The sequence below is a fragment of the Monodon monoceros genome, unplaced genomic scaffold, assembly GCF_005190385.1.
Source record: "Monodon monoceros isolate NGI ecotype Baffin Bay Population unplaced genomic scaffold, NGI_Narwhal_1 Super_Scaffold_10, whole genome shotgun sequence".
Taxonomy (NCBI): Eukaryota; Metazoa; Chordata; class Mammalia; order Artiodactyla; family Monodontidae; genus Monodon; species Monodon monoceros.
In genome coordinates this window covers 44002933-44027913 of record NW_021703766.1, presented here as the reverse complement: position 1 = coordinate 44027913, position 24981 = coordinate 44002933, and the positions used below count along the sequence as shown (strand labels likewise).

Here is a 24981-nt window from a genome sequence, read left to right as displayed (position 1 = left end):
GCTTCAGGTCGCACCGCTTAGCGCCCCAGAGCCGGACGGAAACACACTTACCTGCCTCACGCTGAGAAACGCTAGCCACCGTCACCGCTACGTCACCAGACTGAATCGGGCCGCAGTGGCCCCTGGGAAATGTAGTTGGAGCGGGTGGGGGGCGCGGAAGAAGGCTGGAAACGCTCAGGTGCGAAGGGCTCTGGGGCTTGTAGTTTAGGAGGGAGACGCCGGTGCTCGGAGAGCTGTAACGCGCGCGAGGGGCGGCCCCGGATACGCCCCAGAGCCAAAGAAAGCCCCGACCCGTCCTCTGATCCGCTGGAAGAACTAGGGCTGGGGTCCGAAGTGGTGCCCTTGCACAGACAAGGGGCATTGCAGGGAGGGGTGGGACGGAAGGGACCGAAATCCGAAGTGGAAAAGAATAAGCTCCGTTCGGGGGAGTGGAGGAGGTGAGGGGAGGGTGAGTAGGGGTGAGACCGGAAGGAAGGGGTCAAGCCCCAGAGGTGGGAGGATCTTCCTAGGGGAGGAGCGCTCAGGTGATGCTTGTCCAGGGGGACTAACAAGTCGAGGAGCTAGCAGCTCACGTTAATTTTGGTAGCTCACTGCATTATAACCGGGCTCAGAGTTGAAAGATATACTTTGAGAGGCTCGTTTTTCCTGGTATCGCTGTTTGTCTCAGGCCAAGCAGAGCAGGAGAAAAAGACTTGTGAGGGCTGCGGAAACAATGAGAATGTCTTCTTGGGTGAGGCGGCTCTTGCCTCCCAAATAGGAAGGAAACCCTTGAGGAAACACTATGCCAGGGCAACCCATAATGCAGGTACAGTCTTTCATGGGTGCTGGACTCCTGGGGGGTTGGTGGAGGGGGGCTTCCAGCACCAGGGCCTGGGGGCTTCCAGCACCAGGGCCCACCAACCTTTATTTACCCCAGGTGCCTCCCAAGGCAAGGCAATATCTTCCTTTGGCCAACACCCATTATATGCTCAACTTTTCTACAAGAATTAAAGGTATTCAGTGTTTATCTTGGGGCCAGAATAAGCTAAATACCTGGATGGATAGGAGAGAAAGGATTTTCCCCTTTATGACACTGAGGAGGAGGGGCTAGCAAAAGGGACCAAGAAGAAATGGTGCAGATCATGGTGCTTCCCAACCTTTATCATGGCACAAACAGAAAATGGTAATATTTGTATGGCACACTGGAGTTGTATAAGTTAGGGTGTAGATTATGGTGATATAATAAAGACCCCAAAATACTGTGACCTAAATATCATACATTTCTCCCTCATGTAAGAGTCTAAGGGTGAGCAGTCCAGGACTGGTGGGATAGCTCTGCCTTCCTGAACAAGTAGTTTCCATCTTTGGGGCAAAGGTAAATATTAAAATTCTCAGTATCTTCCAGCAAATAGGGTAGAGGAAGGGCAGATAAAGCAGGCACAGAAATGATAATCATCCCTTTTGCTCACATCTCATTGGTTGGGCAAGATGGACTTCTTAAAAATAAAAATTAACTTTTGTGCATCAAAAGACATTATCAAGAAAGTGAAAAGATAACCGACAGAAAGGGAGAATATTTGCAAATTATGTATAGGATAAGGGTCTAGTATCCAATATATATAAATAACTTTTTATGACTCAACAACAAAAAGACAAACAACCCAATTAAAATTTGGGCAAAGGACTTGAATAGACATTTCTCCAAAGAAGATATACAAATGGCCAACAAGCACACAAAACGATGCTTAACATCATTAGTCATTAGGGAAATGCAAATCAAAACCACACGAAGTGCCACTTCACATCCACTACGATGGCTATAATTCTTTAAAAAGGAAAATAAGTGTTAGTGAGGATGTGTAAAAACTGGAAACCTTGTATACTGCTGGTGGGAATGTAAAATGCTTCAGCTACTGTAGACAGCAATTTGGCAGTTCCTCAAAAAGTTAAGCACAGAATTACCATATGATTCAACAATTCCACTTCTAGGTATATACCCAAAGAACTGAAAAGAAGTACAAGTACACACATGTTCACAGCAGCACTATTCATAATAGCCAAAAGGTGTAAATATACCAAACATCCAACAATGAACAGATAAACAAAATATGGTACATACATACAGTGGAATATTAGTCAACCATAAAAAAACTGAAGTACAAATAATGCTTACATGGATGAACCTGCAAAACATTATGCTAAGGAAGCCATATACAAAACGTCACATATTGTATGATTCCATTTATATGAAATATCCAAAACAAATAAATCCATAGAGATAGAATGCAGATTAGTGGTTGCCTTCCTTAGTGGGGCTGAGGGGAGAATGAGGAGAAACTGCTTAATGGGTAAGGGGTTTACTTTGGAATGATGAAAATGTTTTGGAACTAGACAGGTGGTGGATGAACAGCATTGTGAATGTACTAACTACTACTAAATTGTTCACTTAAAAATGGCTATTTCCATATTATGTAAATTTCACTTCAACAATTTTTTAAATATGAATGGTATAAACACTGCAATTAAACAGCAGAGATTTGCAGACTGCATTTTAAAAACAATAACCAATTGTATGCTCTTCATGAGAAACGCATTTTAAATAGAAAGACACAAATAGGTTAAAAGTTAAAGGATGGGAAAAGATATGCTATGATAAGATTAATTAAAAGAAAGCTAGAGTGGGCATATTAATACCAGATAAAGTAGGTTTGGGAGCAAAGAATATTGCCAGGGACTAAGAAGTTCATTTTGTAATGATACGGGGATATATTAGTTAAGAGTACATAATAATCCCAGAGGTTTAGGCATTTAATACAAGAACTTCAAAACACATAAAGCAAAAGCTTATAGGACTAAAAAAGAAAAACAGACAAATTCACAATTATAGCCAGAGATGGCAAAAACCCCTCTCTGAAAACAACTGACAAGAGATAGTAGACTTAATATAACAGGTATTAAAAGAATAGGAAATACATAAATGTACCAAACTACATCTGTTTATTTAGTATATGCTTGAGTTGACATTTACAATAAGTGGGAAAGGTGGATTATTTGTAAATGACGCTGAGAAATGGGATAGCCATATGGGGGTAAAATGAGATCCTTACCAAAAAACTTAAAATGTAAAAAAAATGAAAGCACAGAAGTAAAGGAGAAATCATGTGAAACATTTTAAATTGTCTCAAGGTGTAGGCCTTTTAAATATGAATCAAAACTTAAGAGCCTTAAAAGAAAATATTGGTAAATTAGACAACATAAAAATCAATTTTGCATGGCAAAAGAGGACTGTAAGCAAATTCAAAAAACAAATAATACACTGGAAAAAAAATTGCAAATCACTTAATAAGGAGCTAACTTCAATACTATATAAGTAAAAGGTCACTTTCCAACTGAATATTGGGCAAGAAATATAGACAATTCACAGAAAAGAAGCTCAAACCCATTCATAATAAGAAAAAAGCAAATAAAAACTACACTGGGATATGATTTCCCACTTATCAGATTGATAAAGATCCAGTAGTTTAATGGTTTGCCCTAACAGATGAGAAATTTATACTCAAAAGCTCAAAATACATATACTTTCTGAATATACATGTAACAGTTATAAAAATTGATTACATATGAGGCTATAAAGGAAGGCTCATTCAATTCCAAAGAATTAATATAAACCTCTAATGTAATAGCATTAGACACAAATAACAAAAAGATAGCCAAAAATTGAGAGTTAAAGAGGAACCCCTAAAATAAACTACAAAACGTGGAAATGTACAATGCAACAGCATAGGACAGAATACAACAATGAAAACGCTAAATGCCAAAACTGTAGGACACAACCTATGTAGTAGAGGGAAACATACAACTTAAGTACATTTGCAGGGAAAACAAAAAACTAAATTCTCAATTCAAAAATGTAGATTTGGAATATACAATGGAATATTACTCAGCCATAAAAAGAAACGAAATTAAGTTATTTGTAGTGAGGTGGGTGGACCTAGAGTCTGTCATATAGAGTGAAGCAAGTCAGAAAGAGGAAAACAAATATCGTATGCTAACACATATATATGGAATCTAAAAAAAAAAAATGCTTCTGAAGAAGCTAGGGGCAGGACAGGAATAAAGATGCAGACGTAGAGAATGGACTTGAGGACATGGGGAGTGGGAAGGGTAAGCTGGGACGAAGTGAGAAAGTGGCATGGACATATATACACTACCAAATGTAAAATAGATAGCTAGTGGGAAGCAGCCGTATAGCACAGGGAGATCAGCTTGGTGCTTTGTGACCACCTAGAGGGGTGGGATAGGGAGGGTGGGAGGGAGACACAAGAGGGAGGAGATATGGGGATATATGTATAGCTGATTCACTGTTATAAAGCAGAAACTAACACACCATTGTAAAGCAATTATACTCCAATAAAGATGTTAAAAAAAACACAAAAATGTAGATTAAGAGGACAGAGCACACTCAAAAAAGAATTAAATGACAAACATAAAGGGCAGAAGAAATCAAAGAATTAGGAAAAATAAGAGAAAAGGATAACAAAACCAAGAGATAGGTTTTTTTGAAGATCAATGATCAATAAGTTAGCTAAACCTCTGTCAAAGCTGATAAAAATAAAAGAGCAAAGATGTAAATGAGAAAATGAGTAAGAATCCAAATGAAGTTAGAATAATTACAAAAGAATCTTATGAATGACTACTTGCAAACAAATTTGACAACCTAAACAAAATTAATACATTTCTAGAAAATATAAAATACCAAAGTTGGCACAAGAAACAAAATTTGAATAAACCTGGTACACTGAAATAATATAGAAACATCCCCTCAAAAGAAGAAAAACCCTAAAGCCCAGACGGACTTACAAGTACATTTTAACTAAACTTTTGTAAATAGATTTGATGACCTATTTGATAAGAGATAAACATGGCTAAAACAATAAAGACCCACTTGATAGAAGGTCCAAATGATGAGGAAGTATAGAGATACAAGCTTCAACTCACCAGTAGTCAATAACAATAATGCAAACTAAAACATTCAAGGAAGATAAAACTTATCAAGTGTTTACAAGGACACAGAGGTGCTCTTGGGGAGAATGTAAATAGTTGCAGCCATTTTAGAAAGTAATCTGGTTGTACCTTATAACATTGTGCAAAAAAATCCTTTGCACAATATTCTACAGCAAGTAGTCTAACCTAGCTCAGGTCCACAAGGGGACACATACCAGGATGTTCTTTGTGCCAGCCAGGAGTTGTATGCAGAAATGAATAAATTAAAAGTAGTAAACATTTACTATGAATTACTATGCAAATGTTAGAAGCACTGAATAGCATAACAGCACTGTGCACAGAAGAACATGATCAATCCAAAATATAGTACTGAGTAGAAAAAAGTGACACTTTTATAGCATAACACCAATAATATAAATTTCAAACACACAACATGACTTATTTGATAGGGGATATATACACATTTAAGGATGCATACCAAACACAGATGTGTATGTGCCCATGGGGGAGATTAGGAATTGGGAACGACGGGGGGAAGAACCAAGAACTGAGTGTTAGACTAAACAATTTTGGTAATATACTAGGAATTGAGGTCCAAAAATATAAATGCAAAATTTAAAAACCAAGAGCCATACACTTCCTGGCCTCTATTTTAATAGAAGGCAGAGTCCTAACAGCCCCATATATCCCAACAGGGAGCTCCGAAGAGACTCTGGAACTGCAGTTCCCTCTCCGGGATCAGAAAGAAGGGCTAGGAGCACGGCTGTTTGAGACTCCATACACTGGGAAACAGGACACAGGGGCAGAATTTGCAATTCTGTCTCATATAAGCAGCTGGCTCTCAGGCATGCAATTCAACTTCCTACTTAATTTCATCATTAATAATTGCCATGTTAACTGTTTACATATATTACAGTCAAGTAATCCTCACAAAAACATGGAAAGCTGTAATTATTTTAGTTTTACAGATAACCAAACTGAGTCTGAAAGAAGTATAATCACCTTTTCAGGTTCTCCCAACTAAAAGACCTGACATCCATGTGAAGGTCTAATGCCAACAACTATACATGTGCCAATAATCAAGAGTGGATACTTCCACTACTCTTTCTGGAAGAACATGTGAGAAATTCCCCCACACAAATGCCTTAAGAAAGCTGACCAGGAAAGTGACTCATTCTTCTGTCACTAAAGTAGCCTCAACTCATGGCTTCAAGCAATCTGCTTTTCTCTATCATACAATTTATTGTCTCCCTGTCCTGAGCTCTGTGAATAAAGTAGGGTACGGCAAATATTCTAAGAACTAGAATCAATGTGAAATGATGCTCTAAAAAGGAAACATTTTTTCCAGCTGTCTCTAAAAGGGACCCAATCATAATAGCAGCAAATTTGCCCCCAATTCATGTGCAGTCCTAGCATCCAAATACAGTAACTGCTAAAAGGGTACAGGACTCCATGGAAAATTTACTTCTATCAATACATCACAAAAACCTTTGCATTTGCTCAGGAAGAGATGTCTGAAATACTTTTAAAAGGAAAGAAAACCTTCTATTAGGAGGAAGAGAGCAAGTGGAATTTTAACACACCTGAAGAAGCTTAGCCATTTTGACTCATTTACATCAATCGAGGCAATTTTAAATTATCAATTTTCAAATGGTTGTTTTTTTTAACAATGTTATTGAAACAATATTCACAAATCCTAAAACAACTTCAAGTTTTATAGAGTAATTAATATATATTTCTTATTAAAATGAGCTCTACTGTGGGCCATCGTTTTCTTCTTGGGCAAGAGGAACAATAGAAAATATAGTATATAAGGAAAATGCAGTCTTACTTTAGACTCTTTCTCAGGCCCCCAAATCCATCTAGCAAGACTTTTTGCTGAGGAAAATTATTTGAAAACTTCTATTTCTGATTTCATAACCTCTTTCTGTTCCTGACCAAGGTTCTTGGACTCCTTAATCAATAGAAATTGCTATGAGGCCAGATGAGAAATTCAGGCAAGTCTTTATTGGGACTCATGCTGCAGCACAAGGGAGAGAAAACAAGTAACAGATGCCCTTGCTCGCTCTTGGTGTGTGCGTGGGGGTGTGAGCTGATCCCTAAATAGGGTGAGGGTCAGGCTGGAAGGGTGGCTTAGGTGGTCGGCTCACCTCCTTGGTGGTGCTGTGTGCAGGGATTATATGCAGTACCCTGATTTTGCCCTCGACACCTCAGAAGTGGCAGTTGGGTTTTTGGTCTTTTTGTATCTTGTTCATAATTTGCCCCAACTACGCATGCATGCAGTTATTTTTAGTCCTATATAGTTTTTTTGTATTCTGTTTCTCCAAGAGACATTTGTCCAGGTGCACGCACTGTAGCAAAGTGTGCCAGGTTCCAGGTCCCAGCCTGTCTCATTTCAAAAGTATATGCCTGTTTTCTCCCTCCCTAAATTCCTTGGAAGGTAGCTAACTTCATGACTTTGGACAGAAAACATTTAGGGTGGGTCTGGAATATCCTTTTATTGCCACAAAGTAAAGTTGCTTGCAGAGATGTCAGGGCAGCAGTGCTGAAGGGAGCAAGGAGTTAGCTTAAAGTGGCCCCAATGGCTAAATTCTGATAATTTGAGCATCAAAAAATATATATACATTATAATTAAACTGTGTTAAGACTGTAGAAGGCCATGAGTTCATGAGACTAAAAGGAAAAATGTTAAAATGCAATACATAAATACAGAGTCATAATAAAATGAGAAAGAATTTAGTAAGAACAAAGTATAAAACATATATATACACTCACATACATATACATATATGCATTTCCTTTCCGTTAGGTAGATAAGGGCTATACACATGTATATGTGTGTACGTGTATGTGTGTATATATGTAGCATGAACAGACAGATCTCTCATCTCTCCCAGGTCTTTAATCAAAAGTTAACTTCAAAAAAGGCCTTCCCTGGCCACACAATCTAAAATATCAACCTGGTCACCCAGCTCTTCCTTCATCTTTTTCTCCTTAGAAGTTACTCTTACATAGTATAAGTTTTACTTATATATATATTTTTATTGTCTATCTTCTTCTCTAGAAATTAGCTCTATGAAGGCAAGGATTTTTGTCTGTTTAACTCACAACTGTTACCTCCAAAGCCTGGATTAGAACAAAGCCTGCAACAGAATAGGTGCTCAATACAAAAATTTTAAATAAAACACATACACATAAACACACAAATACAAACCTTCTACTTAAGCAAGAGTAAATAAAGAAAACTCTTCTATATGACAAGCAAAAACTGCATAAACTGTAACAAGGCAGAAAGATACGTTCAGCACAATAACCAGATTAAAAAAGAAATCCAAAAATTCATTGCCATTGATCACACTCAACCAAGTGGAAAAGGTTTAACCAGTGAGTCCTAAATGGATTATTTCATGTCCTAAAGATAATTAACTAAACAGACTCAAACTCTTATCTCTTAGGATAGGAAATCTCTAGCTAGTCCTAATATCTATAACATACTAATAAAGCATGAGTTATAATGCTAAAAGATCAAGTCAGTATATCACAATAAGACAATGGATTGTATAGTTGCAGATAAACAAAATTTAGGTACCTCATTGTGAGGAGAAACATCAGATTGTAAAGTACAAACACCTGTGCTAAAGGCATGGTTGTAACAGATTTTATCAACATTACAAGTGAAGTTTAACTGTAAAAACAGAATCAGTGGCTTGGGTTTATATCACCTTGGAGGAAGAAATCAGGTGCCATACTTAGATCAAGAATCAATTAGTGAACAACTCAGACTCATCACTGGTCTGAGTCATTATTTTTTTTCCTTTAAGCTTAGTAAGTTTAGAGTAACCCTGAGGAGCTTTCTGATGTAAGTTATAACTAAACCCTTAGAACATATTCAAATAAGTGTTCCTATACCTCCAGAAAATATGAGAATAAAGGAATGATTACATGAATTTAGCTTACGATTATTAATATATTTTAGATTAGATATAATGCAAGTTTGGCAGTGTTTTAAAACCATTATATTTGTTTCTGCTCAAGGTTTGAAGTATTCAATTATACTAGGTCTGTAATTTAAGTTGTTCAAAGGGAATTTGTCTTAATATTTAAGAAAAATAATTTTCAGATTTTTATTAAAGTATAAATTGACTATTAAAGAAATTATATTAGTAGTCATTGTTTTGCTCCACGCACATATATACACATGTAAATCCTTCACTTTTTCATAATTCATTTGTCCTGATCTGTTTCTATAGATGCTCTCCAGACAATGCCCAAGATTATAACTGGTTCTAACTCTTCAAAGTGGCAACGTCTCCATATTAAAGTTTACCTTCGTATATACACTCAGATAAAACAGGAATATACTGCCCCACACCCTCCTGTTTCTCATTACTCTGAATAGTAATGATTTATACTCTAAAAATTTTAGACTCCAACTGCTTTACTTTAACCATTAGTTGAAAATGGCTCATTCTTTTTGTCTGCCAGCAATGTCTTGTCTAATATGTCTCGTTCCAAAGAAGTTATCTATAAACTTCTTAAACCAAGTTTACAACCCACCCACAAAAGACCTCACTTACAATTCCATCTTATTCTATCACATGATATGTTTAAACCCATGCTGAAAGTAGAAAATCAAATAATTCCTTTAAGATGAAGAGCCATTCATTAAACTGATGGATCCATTATTCTCTTAGCTGGCCAATCTTACTTTAAAGGTCTATAGTGAGTCACTGCCACAAATGATTTTAATTCCCTATGAGAAAGCCTGGTAATAAGTTTCACTAAGTGAATTTTTAAAAATTCTTCCTTATTGTGAAACAGACTAATGAATACTAAATTAGTTTTTATCAACAAATAAAATGTAACAATTCTCTCAGCTTTATGAAGGCTGTGTATTTAACTTTCATATACTTGTTATGAGGCTTATCCTCAGGATAAACAATTATGCCATATAAAAGATTAAGGCTTTCTCACATGTGTAGCAAACATGGGGTGTATGAGTCAGGACTCTGATTCCAAGAGGCAAAAACCCAAGTCAAATTAACATAAGCAGAAAAAAGAAAATTTATTGGATCACAAAAATGAAAAAGTAAAAGATGGTGTAGACTTCAGACATGATTGGATACAGAAGATCAAACAGCATCCTCAGATTTCTGTCTCTGACCTCAGTTTTCCTTTGTGTTAGATTTATCCTGGGAAGGCTTTCTTCATGTGGTGGCAAAAAGGCTACTGGTGAGTTTTTAACCTTACTAAATCCTTGAAACTTGCAATTCTGGGGTGAGGAAAAAAAAATCTTTTCTTACTACCCATAACAATGACCCCCTAGGACTCTACTGGTCTAGACAGGGCCATTTGTAAATCCCTTATCCATCATAAGGTTGAAGAAAATAATTGGCCTGCCTATGACCAATCTACTGCTCTTTCTGATTAAACAATTTCATCAGAATGATATGCATTAAGGGTGAGATAAGTCTCAAATAGGGTACAGAACAGATTCAAAAGTAACAGATGTCTACTACTCAGGCTATTTCAAATAAGGGATGCTCATGAACTGAAGGCTTCTCCATAGGTACTACATTCATAGAATTACTAACTGAAGAACTCACTGATATTTATTTAATAAGGACTGAATGGTGACTAAATGTTTTCTTTCTTATACTTGTTATACATAATCAGAGAGCTTCTCTATTATGAATTTTCTGATGTCGTCGAAGAGCTGAAGCACAGCTAAAATTGTTCCCACATTCATTACAGTTATAGGGTTTTTCTCCAGCATGAATTCTCTGGTGTAGCCTAAGGGACAAGATCTGATGGAAAGCCTTCCCACATTCATTACATTCATAAGGTTTCTCTCCAGTATGAATTCTCTGATGTTGATTAAGGTATGAGCCACAACTGAAGGCCTTCCCACATTTGTTACATTCATAGGGTTTCTCTCCTGCATGACTTCTCTTATGATGAATTAGAACTAAAGCATCACTGAAGGCTTTCCCACATTTACTGCATTCAAAAGGTCTCTCTCCAGTATGAATTCTATGATGTCGATTAAGTTGTGAGTCAGTCCTAAAAAACTTCCCACATTTGATGCACTCATACGGCTTTTCACCAGTGTGAATTCTCTGATGTTGATTAAGGTGTGAGCGATAGCCAAAGGTCTTTCCACATTCATTACATTTAAAGGGTTTCTCTCCTGTGTGAATTCTTTGATGCAGAGTAAGGGCTATGCGTCTGCTGAAGGCTTTTCCACATTGATTACATTCATAGGGTTTCTCTCCAGTGTGAATTCTCTGATGTTGATTAAGGTGTGCACTCTGTCTGAAGGCTTTGTTACATTCCTTACATTCATATGGTTTCTCTCCTGTGTGAATTCTCTGATGTTCCACAAGGAAGGCATAACGGCTAAAGGCCTTCCCACATTCATTGCATGCAAAGGGTTTCTCTCCAGTGTGGATTCTCTGATGTTGAGCAAGGTGTGCACTCTGTCTGAAAGCTTTGTTACATTCCTTACATTCATATGGTTTCTCCCCAGTATGAGCTCTCTGATGCTCACTGAGAAAGAAGTCATGGCTAAAGGCTTTTCCACAGTCATTGCATGCATATGGTTTCTCTCTACTGTGAATTCTCTGAGGTTGAGTAAAGAACGAATAACAGCTAAAAGCAGCACCACATTCAACGTATCCATGGGATAATTTTCCAAGATGAGTTGTGTGATGTTGAGTAAGTAATGAGTGGAAACTTAAGAGATCTGAAAAATCATTACTTTCGTAATGTTTCTCCCCAGGAGGAATTTCTGCATCTTTACTAAGGTATGTATTCTGGTTGAATTCTTCACATTCATTACCTATCAAAGATTCCTTCTCAGCATGTAGTCTTTTATGTTCAGTTAGAACTGAATTTGGGGGGAACATTTTATCATAAATATCAAATTTATGTACTTGTTCTACTGTGGGAACTCTCTGTTGTGTTAAAAGTACTGAGTTCAAGAGAACATTTATCTCAGAATTATTATATTCATTGTCTCTTTTCATGGCAGAGATTTCCTTAAGAGTTGTCACTTGCCTGAAATGACTCTCCTGATTTCCCTGATGCTGCTCAAATTCACCCTCATATTTCCAGGCTTCTCTGAAACTGGAGGATTCAAGGCCATAACTTGTAAGTCTTTCCATTATCATCCCCTGGGATATTTCCTCTTCATCAATGTACCATTTTGGAGATAATGCCTTGATTTCATACAAAGAGTCCCATTCTGAAAAATATCAAGAAAGCAAATGTCTCCTTTTTACCCTTCCAAAGAGAAAGAAAACTGTTATAGAAGAAATTAAAGAATTTACTTGGAGGAAAGAGGGGAGAAAGTCATGGTTATGACTTTTTTTTTTTATCAGTTTACATTCCTGTCAGCAACATGAAATATGTCTTCGAACCCATTCACACTGGCTAACATCATTCTAAAAATATTTGCCCTTACAAGTAAAGAGTACCTCATTATTGTTTTAATTTGCAATTCTATGATTATAAAATTGAGCATTTTCATATATATTTATGTACCTTTTATATATTTTATGGTTTCTTCTTTGGTGAATTCCTTATTCAGGTACTTTGCATATATTTTAATTACACTGGCATTTCTTTTAAGTGATTTATAGAAGTCATTATAAATTTAAGACATTAAGGCTTTTGAGCATTTTTCTCCCTCAAATCACATGTCATCTTCATTTATAATTTTATTGTCACATGTCATTTTGATTTATAATGCTTCTGATAAAATTTTAAAAAAATTTGTATGAACTCAAATCTTCCAATTTTTTCATTATAGAGCCTGGCCTTTATGTCATTTTAAGAAAGACTTTCCAAAACCCAATATTATACAAATATTATCTATAACTTTTAAGAAAATCTTTTTACACCACTAATTTGAAAAACTACTTTTATCTAATACTAAATTCTCATATATACATGGGTGTATTTTTGTACATTCTTCACTGTTCCACTGATCTATTTCACTGTTCTTATATCAGACCAATCTCATGGATAACAGGCAAAATTCTTAAATATTAAAAATTGAATCAAGCAGTATATTAAATAAATAATACACATGATGAAGTATGCAATTCAGAAACACAAAAATTGTTTATCAATAGGAAATCCTTTACTATATTATTATATTATTCTCTATACTTTCCTATATTTTTAACTTCATCAGTAAAAAAAGAAAAAGATATTTCCAGAAATAAAAACTTGACTCTCCAACCTGAGAGAGAACATATCTACCAGGAAAAAGTGACCCAAAATGGTCAAGACTAAAACATGTCCTGATAAAATGACTTTAAAATGAAAGGTTAGGCCTGTGAGCCATGGCTGCTGAGCCTGTGCATCCGGAGCCTGTGCTCTGCAACGGGAGAGGCCACAACAGTGAGAGGCCTGCGTACCGCCAAAAAAAAAAAAAAAAAAATTGTGAGAGCTAAATCTGTTTTTATACAGTGAGAAACATGATGTTCCAGATGTATAGAACACCTGGATAAAATAAGAAAGCTACACATTTATGCTGGTCGTTTCAGGGAGTGGGAAAGAATGGCAAGTGGTAAAATATTATCTTTTCCTTTAATCTTTTTAAATTCCACTTGTTACAAAGAATTTGAATTACAATTGTACTTTAAAAAAGTAACAATGGAAATTTAAAAGAAAAAAATATATTGTGTGTTTAATTACATTTCATAGAATTATTATCCCTGAATCATAATTCTATTAGTACACCAGTATAGAGATTATTGCTTAATATTTAGGTGAGAACCATTTCCTTTTGTTTTTGAGAATTCTGTAAAATCATTTCCAGTAATGGCACTCTTCCCCAAATCAAAGGTTTAACAAGGGAGATGCAAGCAGAATAATCATGAAAACACAAAGCAATACAACAGCAACAAAAAATTTCTAACTTCCAATAACAGCTCAATTTAGAAGAGGGTTTATGTCTTCAGAACAAAAGCATTCCTCCTTAACTTTCTAACCAGTCAAAAGCTGTGTATTCTACAGAAAATCTGTGATGTTATTCCCATAAAACTACCCTTTACTGCTTCTGCCTCCATTAGATTTCCTAAGCACTAGTGTTTTAATGTACAAGTTTGAAACAAAATCCTAATGTGATTTATTTATAATGTGTGTGTTCTTTCTCTTATCCTAGTGTCTAAAGTCTTCTCCATGGCTGGACCCCGAATAATATACTTTTACGTGCTAAGTGATATCTGGAGAGTGGGAGAGGTTTAATAAATACCCTCTCCCTAAAGCGTACCCTAGCCCTAACCCATACGCTGACCCTAACCGGTACCCTAACCGTAACCCGTACCCTAACCATAAACCATACACTAACCCGTACCCTAACCCTAACCCGTAGCCGTACCCTAGCCTGTACCCATCTAGGAGATCAGAACAAAATATAAAGACACTTATACATAAAGGGAAAATATCAAGCTGGCATCAGACTTCTTTGTAACAACATTCAACACCAATACTATGCTATAAACAACTTAAGGAAGGAATGGCCAATTATGAACAAGGTAGAGCTTAGGGGGACATTGTTTGCATGAACTCTTTTTGAGGAAACTGCTAGAGAACAGATTTCAGCCAATCCAGAGAAATTTCAGCAAAATGACCTAGTGGAAAACACTAAATATATATAACTACAGAATTAAGACAAAAGGAAAGGTTGGGATAAATGTGACACAAGAGCATGTAAATATAATATGCCTGGACAATGTAAAAAGCATACAAGTAACAAAATTTGGGAAAACAAGGTGGGGAGTATAATAAGGTTACTTATTGACACATCTGTAACAGGTGAAAAAATCAAAGGCTAGTTTTTAAAGCTGACCAATCAAGTAATAGAAGGAATAAATACTGTCTAAAGAAACAGAGCCCTATAACCATGAAGGCACTAGAACAAAAGAAGAATCTTTCTAATTATTATAAAAACTATAGTATTACACGACCAAAAAAAGCCTAGGAAAACAGACAAGCTAAAGTCTTTTTTAAAAACTGTAAAAATCAGAAAATATAACACAAAACAATGTACAGAATTAAGCCCAAACATATTAAAAACATGGTTGGACTTTCACCTATTAAATTGAAATGATATCCAGACTGGTTCACAAAGCAAAACTCAATTCTATACTGCATATAAAGCTCACGTTTAAAACAAGGTGATTTTACAAAGTTGAAAATAAACAGATGATAAAGGCCCTAAAGAAAGCATAAAAAGGCAAGAAACAGATTCTCCCCGAGGGCCTTCAGAAGGAAGGCAGGCTGCCAACATCTTGATTTTAGCCCTGTGAGACCCATTTTGAACTTCTGACCTGGATCCAGAGCTGTATGATAATATTCTTGTGTTGTTTTCAGCCACTACATTTGTGGTAATTTGTTACAGCAGCCATAAGAAACTAATATAAAAAGCAGACAGGTACAACATTTTGGGGAGGAATTTGTCAATTCCTAAACTACATATGCACTTACTTAGCAATCCTACATCTACAAAACAACCCTGAAAATAAAGCCTCAACAACAGGAACATACATATTTACAAGGTTATTTATAGCAGCATTGTCTGTAATTGTAAACTACTGCAAACATCCTAAATGTTCACACATTATAGAGTATTCAATAAATTACCATAACATCCACAGAATGGAGTATTCTGCAGCTGTCAGAAAAATGAGGAAGCTCTCCATGAATTCATATGGAGTCATTTCCTGTACAGCTGACCCCCGAACAATACAGGGGCTATGGGTATAACTTTACAGTCAGCCCTCCGAATCTGCAGTTCAGCATCAATGGATTCAACCTACCTCGGATCGTGTAGTAAGTATTTATTGAAAAAATTCACATATAAGTGGACCCTCGCAGTTCAAATCATGTCGTTATAGCTAAGTGAAAAGGGCAAATGTAACTACAGGTATATCTGCTCATTTGTGTAAAAGAAACATAAAAAGGACCAACCTGAAAATAAAGACTGGTGATCTACAAGGGGTGGGTAAGAAAGGGGCAGGAAGAAGTAGGGAACAGAAACAATACAGTAAGGATGAGGAGGGAGCGACACTTTTCTGAGGATACATTCTTGCAAAGGTCTGATTCTTAGGAGCATAGTAATGTTTAAGATACAAAAAAAAAAAGTAAAATCAACCAGGATGTAGTAGGAATCAACAGAAACAAATGAACCTAGAAGAACTAACCTAAGTAACTCTGGAAAATAGTTTTTGACTGAATACTTAAGACTAAAAAAGTACATTTGTACCTAAACACAAATAATGTAATCTACTTAGTAAATTTATTTCTCACAGAGGAATAGGTTAGAAATTCTGAAACTACTTTGTGTGTACACCTAAATGGAGGAAATAATTAAATACATTGCTTCTCACTGTCAGAAGAAGAAATTACAAATAAGGAAAGGAGAAAGGCTATGATAAACCCTGTGGAGGGTAGCACTAAAATCAAGGTATCAATATAAACGAATAATTTAATGTATTAAAAAAAATAAAGACAGAAATAAATATAAAAGTGTGTCTGTCTAAAAGTGTGTGTTGTTATACATACATATATTTTCCAGCTCAGTCTGCTGTGAGGGCCTAGAAGAAATCACTTCCAGTAGCAATAAGTACACCTAGTACCCAGACCTTGGTTTTAAACATCATTTCCCAATAAAAGGAACCAGGGCTCCTTGGAGAAGTGGTTGATTCAAGGCTGGGGAAAGGAAAACAAGATGAACCTGGAACACCTGGAACCACGAAGTGGGGCATATTAAAAGGTCATAGGAACCAACTTGAAGAAGATCTAAATGGTCAAAGCTGGAACACTTTGAGCAACAAAATAATGATACAGTAGTTTTAACTCATAGGGAAAAAAACCCATCATTCCATAAATATGAAGAAATATTTTAATATATAAACAAATGGGAGAGGTGAAACAGCTCTTCCAGACAGAACAATCCTAGTTAATATGTGTAAATAAAAGAAGGAAATAAAAATGTCAACATTAGGTCAATACCACAACAGTGGTAACTGTTGCAGACAAGATCCAACAGGGCCGTGGATGCTAAAATTAGTGGGCAAAAGTTTCAGAAGAAACTGAATAGTATCAAGTATCTTCCCCAAATATTTATTAATTATAAATAGAAAAATAGTAACTTTACAATGGAGAAACCAGGCAGATACCACCTTCACCAAGTGATGGAAATTGACATCACTGATAATAAGATATATCAATATTATCAATCCTTTGGTATGATGCACTCACTGAGAAGGATACAACATTATTTCTGTGGCACTCTTTTCAAAAATGCACCACCTCAATCTAATCATGAGAAAACGTTAGATAAACCCAAATAGAATGCAAGCAAATGTAATGAGCCATTTGTCTAGAGTGAAGCATATCTGAAGACTCTGGAGAGATTTCTCCAAGAAGGTAAAATCAATAGATAACCTAATGTGTCTGAGTGTCTTAAGAGATTTAAACAATTGATCAGGAGTTAAGAATTGAGTTAGGAATATGTATATAGAAAACTAAGGGAAAAAAATAGACAAAACCCCAGATAATTATTAATGCTAAGAAAAAGAAAAAGTACAGAAAAAGTAACCTTGGTATATGCACAGCACAGCTACGACTAGCACTTAATAGCCATAATAATGTAAACACTGAACAGTGGTTCAATAAAAATTAAGATATTTGTATGGGACCTAATCAAACTTACAAGCTTTTGCACAGCAAAGGAAACCATTAAAAAAAACCCAAAAGACAACCTATGGAATGGGAGAAAATGTTTGCAAATGATGCGACAAGGGCTTAATCTCCAAAATATACAAACAGCTCATGCAATTCAACAACAGAAAAACAAACAACTCAATCGAAAAATGGGCAGAAGACCTTAATAGACATTTCTCCAAAGAAGACATACAGATGGCAAGCAGGCCCATGAAGAGATGCTCAACATCACTAATTATTAGAGAAATGCAAATCAAAACTACAATGAGGTACCACCTCACAACAGTCAGAATGGCCATGATTAAAAAGTCTACAAATAACAAATGCTGGAGAAGGTGTGGAGAAAAGGGAACCTTCCTACACTGCTGGTGGGAATGTAAGTTGGTGCAGCCACTATGGAAGACAGTATGGAGGTTCCTCAGAAAACTAAAAATAGAATTACCATATGATCCAGCAATCCCATTCCTGGGCATATACCTGGACAAAACTATAATTCAAAAAGATAAATGCACCCTTATATTCATAGAAGCACTATTCACAATAGCCAAGACATGGAAACGACCTAAATGTCCATCTACAGATGAAAGGATAAAGAAGATGTGGTACACACACAGACACACACACACACACACACACACACGCACACACACACACAATGGAATACTATGCAGCCATAAAAAGAATGAAATAATGCTATTTGCAGCAACATGGATGCAACTAAGAGATTACCATAATAAGTCATAAAGAGAAAGACAAATACCATATTATATCACTTATATATGGAATCTAAAAATGTGACACAAATGAACCTATCTACAAAACAGAAACAGACTCATAGACATAGAGAACAGACTTGTGGTTGCCAAGAGGGAGGGGGTGGGGGAGGGAAGAACTGGGAGTGTGGGATTAGCAGATGTAAACTATTACATATAGGATGGATAAACAACAAGGTCCTACTTATAGCACAGGGAACTATATTCAATATCCTGTGATAAACCATAATGGAAAAGAATATTAAAAAAAAGAATGTCCATATGTGTATAACTGAGTCACTTTACTGTACAGCAGAGATTGGCACAACGTGGTAAATCAACTACACTTCAATTAAAAAAATAAATAAAACTTTAAAAGTTATGATATCAGTGAGATAGGAAGACAGAAATTGTGTGTGTGCGCGTGCATGCTCACACACATGTTGGATTCAGGATAAGAAAGTACTAAATTCTTATTTTCTTAGTGAAGATATTGGATGAGGACTAAACCTGAAAAAAACAATCAAGAAATAGCAACATAAACATATTTATTAGAGACGTGAAGGAGACACCAAAAGAAGCTGCAAAAGTAAAGAAAGTGGATCCCTCTAGGGAGAGGGAAACTGGGAAGCGGGCAAGAGACCTCCTTTTTTAAAGGAATAAGCCTTATAAAACAACTTGTCTCTTCAACCAATGTGCATGCATAACTTTGATAAAAATAAAAACTCTAAAAAGAAATCTAGAAATGTATATAACTCTATCCATAAAGGGGAAAGAAGAACTTAAAAGGAACAAGATTCAGGGTAGAGGTAGAAATATTATTGAGAATATAACTTGATATAAATAGAGAGGAAATGACCCCCTGAAGCCCAGGACAGCCTCGTCAAATGCAGGGCAGTCTTCTTATGACCACTTGTGCTGTCACCTTACAACAGCCCTCTCTGTTCCCCGTCACTCACCTGCATATTGACCATCTGACATCTCTCTCTCCACCATGCAAGGATCCTTCCCTTGCTCCAATAAGGAGATCATGTTGGGCTTAGAAATGGAAAGTCCTGTTTACAGGAGAAGAAAAATGAGAGCCAGCAAGACAGACAGATAGATAAACAAATCAACTTGCTATTGCTGTTCCAGACTCAGACTCAATCTCTTGGTCATTAGGCAAGAAAGGACATTAGAGGAAGGGCCAGAGAATGGAAAGATGTTTGAATGGAGAATGAGGCAGACAAAGCTTCTTTCATAGCAGCAGTTCTCAAAGTACTAGAGCAGAAGAACCATCACCTAGGAACTTATTAGAAATGCAAATTCTCAGGCTGCCCCAACCAGACCTACTGAATCAGAAGCCACAGTGGTTCTCAAATTTTAATGGGTATCAGAACCACTTGCAGAGCTCATTAAAACCCAGACTATTAGGGTTCTATTCCCAGAATCTGTAGGTCTATAGTGGGACCCCATAATTTGCAATTAAAAAAATTTCCACGCCATACTAATGCTGCTATCCCAAACCATCTTTCTAGAGCAAAGGGAACTATACTCATTTATAACTCTATGAAACTACTTTGAATAATTTCCTGGGAACACGAAGTAGAAATCCAGCTAAGCATTTAAGATGCCCTAGATATTCCCAATGGAGGAAGCATAAACATCTCATAGGGAAGATTTGAATTATGGGGGATACATATCCTTACCAAGCCATACCAAGTTCCTGTAGTTCTCCAACATGACATCTCTGTACAAATCCTTCTGAGATGAGTCCAGCCATTCCCACTCCTCTTGGGAAAAATTTAGAGCCACATCCCTGAAGGTCACCAAACCCTGAAATTTTTTAAAAAATGCTGTTTGCCAAGTACTCCCATATGGTCCTAGCATCTTCCTCAGTCTCTCTCAGAAGAATTTAACTCAGTTGATCATCTCCTTGAAATGCTTTCTACTATTGACTCACGGGACCCACACTCTCCTGGTTTTCCTTCTACATCAGTCCTTCTTAGTCTCTTTTGCTGATTCCTCCTCTTCTTGTCAGCCTCTTATATTGAATGCCTTAAGCTCAGTCCTTGGACCTCTTTCCTATCTACATTCGCCACAACCCTACCCTCAAGATAATCTCATCCTGTCCCATGGCTTTAAATACACTAATGACTCTCAAATTCACATCTCCAGTCCTGAACTCTAGATATATAATCAATACTTTACTTGGATATCTAAAACGTCTCTCGAATTTAATATATCTAGAACTCAATTCTTGATTCTTATCTCATCCCACCCTGTCTTCCCATCTCAGTAAATGGCATGACCATTTACACAATTGCCCAGGTCAAAAATCTTTGTAGTCATTCATGATTTCTTTCTTCCTCTCATACTCCACAACCAATCCCTGATCAAATCCCATATTTTATATCTCCAATATACACCCAGAATCTCACCAGCTCCAATGCCACCACCATGGTCCAGGCAGCTATCACCTCCCACCTGGATTATTGCAGCAGTCTCCTGACTGGCCTCCCTCCTTCCACTGTTACTTCTCTGCTATTTATTTTCCTTTTAAAACATAAATCAAATCACATCACAAATACCCCAATGGTTCTCCTTCACCTTTAGAACAAAAATCAAAGTTCTGGTCATGACTTTTAAGGGCCTGCATAATTTGGTCCCCAGCTACTGCTCTAATCTCACAGTGCACATTTCTGTCTGAGGATACTGGCTTATTGCTATCCCTGGAACACATCAAACATGCTCCCAACACAGTAACTTTGTACTTGCTATTCCTTCTACTTTTTTAAAGCTCTTCCCAGATCTCCACAAAACTTACTCCCTACTTTCACTCAGGTTTTTCTTTGCTCAACTGTCACTTTCTCAGAAAAGCCATCCTTGATCTCCCTATTTGATAATCACACTCCATCCTTTATTTCACTTGCATTCATCTCCAACACAACAAATCGTGATTCATCTAAAGAGGAAAAGTTCTGTTCCACCATACATTTAAGCACAACACTGAGTAAAAATAGCAACTAAATGTTTTGTAGAAGGATTATATGAACAAATAGTGGAGAGAGAGAAGTGAAGAGTGCACTCACTGGGCTACTTGTGACTCTCTCTGAGGTCCCAAAGTCCTGAAAAATGATGTGGAATTTCTGGAAACAAAGTGAAAACATCAACTTACCTGGGACATGGATTTACATAGTCCAACAGCCATTCTTCCTTCCTTCTTCAATTTTCTCTTTTGGAGAACAAAGTCCTGAGAAGGGAGAGTTAAACAAGAAAAAAAATGGCAGAGCAGCCCTATGTTGCTGATCTGAGACTCACAGAGTTTTTTGCCCCTTTATGGTCTCTAGTTTCTTTACATGGACCAGCCCTACCCTGTTCCAAGATCTGAGAAAAAAGGCCAAAGCTGAACTTAACCCCTGAACTCCTGACTGATATTAAGGACACACAGCCTGAACTCAACAAAATCTAAAGTCCATCCTATCACCAATAAGACAATTTATGATCTAGCCCTGGCTGCCCCTTAGACCTCATTTCCCACTCTTCTCCCCCTTATTCACCCTACTCCAGGCATACAGATTTCCTTATAGTTCCTCAAACATTGTCCACACTCCTTTTTCAAGGCTGTGGCCTTGGCTTTTCCTTCTGCCTGGACACAGCACATTCCCTCTCTTCATTCTTATCTGTGCTCAATTGTTAACAACATTGGAGGGACCTCCCTATTCTACCTAAAGGGAATCTCCCTCCCAGTTATTATTTTTCCTTATCTTGATTTATTTTTCTTCTTAGCATTTAACATCATTGGACATGTTACTTTTTTTTTTTCTGTTAACTGTTGTCTTCCCAAACAACAGTATAAGATTTAAGACAGCCAGGATTTGTTGGGTTCACTGGTATATCTCTAGTGCTAGAATAATGCCAGAACCACTGTAAGTGCTAAAAACATATTTGATAAACAAATAAATAAATCTTACTGTGGCTCCTGTAATATAAATAGCAATGTTACACATGTTGTGTATGTCATTATCTTATTTAATCTTCACAAAACTGCAAAGGTAGGTATTATTATCCCCATTTTACCACCAAGTGAAATTGAGGTTCAAAAAGCTTAAACAGCTAACTCAAAGTCATAAGAGTCAAACTGCAGTGTGGCTCAAAAACTGGTCCTCTTTCAAGAGACCACAATGTTTGTATGGGAAATATTCAGCATAACCTGAGAAATCAATGCTATATGTTTTTCAGAGAAGCATATTCGGAGGTGGCAGGTGTTACCTCTATTACTCCACAGAAATTCAGCCTGAGGCAAACATTGACAAATTTCAATACCAAACCAATAAGAAACTGCACAGCCTGAAACAAGTTCCTTGTCTTCTCAGAGCCAACATTTCTTCACTCTGAAAACAAAGATAGTTGTGGTTGACTTAGAATTTAAGAAATACAACCCCCTAATTCTGCTACTCTGCACTAACCAACTCAATCTGTAAGAAAATTATTTCCTTAGTGTAATGCAGCTTGAATTTGTTTATAAAAGCCTTTGCAACCCAAGAGGAGAATCAGTGAAGTCTTCTCATCACCTGGGAGCTCTAAGTAGCACCTGCATAAAAAAAAAATAGCTTTTAAATTGCTGTTTCAAATCGCTGTGTATCATTTGAATAATACTTTTCAAGTTTGAGATGAACCATCAGTCACTGAAAGGTGCTGTGAAAGACTTGTGCTTTATATAGACCCCCAGACACACACTGACTCTCCATTCCTTTCCTCATTGGCTATGTGACCTTGGGCAAATCAACCCAACTGTCAGAACCTTTCCTCACTGTCAAGATTGCTTGAGCCAACTCCTGGCATAGAGAAGTGCCACCCTTATTGCCACTTAGATTTTACACACACAGTTGAAAAGGAAATGAGAGCATTTTTCTTTATTACGTGAAGTCAGAACCAGACACTTAGTTCACTTGGTATGTGAGAAAAAGAGCCAGGGATCAGCCTCTCTCAGCACCAGACATGGAAGAGTTTTGACAAGGACAAACCTAAAATCTCAAACTCCATGGCCTAAGGAGAGGAAGACTGGTCTTTCAGGTTGGGCTTTCCTCCCCCAAATGCAGCCAATATGAGGATGGTTTCACCACAGTGTCTTTAGATTGGGTTCTGTTACTCACAAGGGGACCAAACAAAGATACCCAGGTTAAGTTCTATGTCCAGAAGGGTCCTAGTCCAAGACCACAGACAATACTCTTCAACACCCTCAGAACTCAGGGCCCCCATTTTTCACCCTCACAGCGTGGGAAAGATCAAGAGAGTTTAGCAATTAAAAGCAAGGCCTCTGGAGCCAAATTGCCTGGGCTTAAGTCCTGATTCTGTCATTTAGTAACTGTGTGAATGTGGGTGAGTAATTTTAATCTTTCTGTGTCTCACAATCACACACTAGGTCTGACATACACATACAAATTCTCACCCAATCACACACATATATATGGTCACATAATTGCGACTGTAATGTCACATACATACACAGTGGTATTAACACAAAGATAGAGATGACGATACACAGTTACTCCAACAGAGAGACAGTCACACACAATCTCATGCATAGTGACATACCACACAAAGTCACACATCCTGCCACAATTACTCACACAAAATTATACGTGCAGATATAGATGGTCATGGGCACGTAATGACACCTTCTGTCACACACATTCAAACGCAGTTATATCCACAGGGACAAGGGGTCAAACACAGTCACACACACACCCACACAGCGACACACACACACACAAAGTCACACCCGCAATCTCTCACAAACCCATACACAATAACACAGTTACACCTGCGGAGACAGTCACGCACAAACACACATAGACTCGGAGTTTTATACCGGAGACAGACAGTCACAGTCGCGCACAATTACATACACGGTGACACAGAAGATCACACCCTGTCACACCCGCAGCCTGTCACACAGTCTCCTCGGCGGCGCCCTCCTGGTTCCCACCCCGTACCCTGCCGGTCCACCCCAAGCCCGGCCCTGCCCTCTAGCTCTCGCGCTTAGCCAGGCCCTACTCACCTCCCAGCGCCGCTGGCTCTGGAAACACGCCCAACGACCCGAGACCGGCGACGTCGCCTCCCAGAATCCCCTGCGGGGCGGAGCGGGGCGGGGACTGAGGCGCGCGGGACACCGAGCTCCGCTGGGTAAACTCCAGCTGCAGGAACCTGCACTAACGACTCAGCTTCTCCTTCCGACCACGCGGACCACGAGCCCCAGAACGCTTTGCGCCTCGGCCTCTTTGCGGAAAGAACAACATTTCCCAGAGGGCCCCGAGACACGCCTCGACATCGCGCCTGCGCTACAGGTGACCGAGGCCGCAGGTGCGGGTACCCGGAACGCTGTGTGCGACCCTGGGCGATCTTGGGCACTCAGATGACTCTGGGCTACTGTGTGTGAGGGAGTGGTGAAGCTGTGCACGTCCGTGACTGTTATTGAATGCTCAGGTGGGGCGGTTTGTGTGTGTGACTGTCGCTGCACACT

General features: G+C 37.8%; 1 protein-coding gene across 4 annotated transcripts; it reads right to left on the bottom strand.

Annotated features, from left to right (window-relative positions):
* Positions 1-9860: 9860 nt before the first annotated feature.
* Positions 9861-24588, bottom strand: ZNF527 (zinc finger protein 527). Of its 4 annotated transcripts, none has more exons than XM_029212327.1 (6): positions 24520-24588; positions 22728-22849; positions 21634-21708; positions 20175-20291; positions 19436-19531; positions 9861-12229 (listed from the first exon to the last, which is right to left on the bottom strand). In XM_029212327.1, the coding sequence occupies exons 4-6, from the start codon at positions 20236-20238 to the stop codon at positions 10656-10658; spliced, it is 1734 nt and encodes a 577-aa protein (XP_029068160.1). In that variant the 5' UTR covers positions 20239-20291; positions 21634-21708; positions 22728-22849; positions 24520-24588; the 3' UTR covers positions 9861-10655. The 4 variants fall into 4 exon arrangements, with proteins under 4 accessions (XP_029068160.1, XP_029068145.1, XP_029068135.1 ...); XM_029212312.1 differs by having other exon boundaries at positions 10024-12229; positions 20165-20291; positions 24520-24567; XM_029212302.1 differs by lacking the exon at positions 24520-24588 and having other exon boundaries at positions 10024-12229; positions 20165-20291; positions 22728-22919.
* Between the last annotated feature and the right edge of the window lie 393 nt (positions 24589-24981).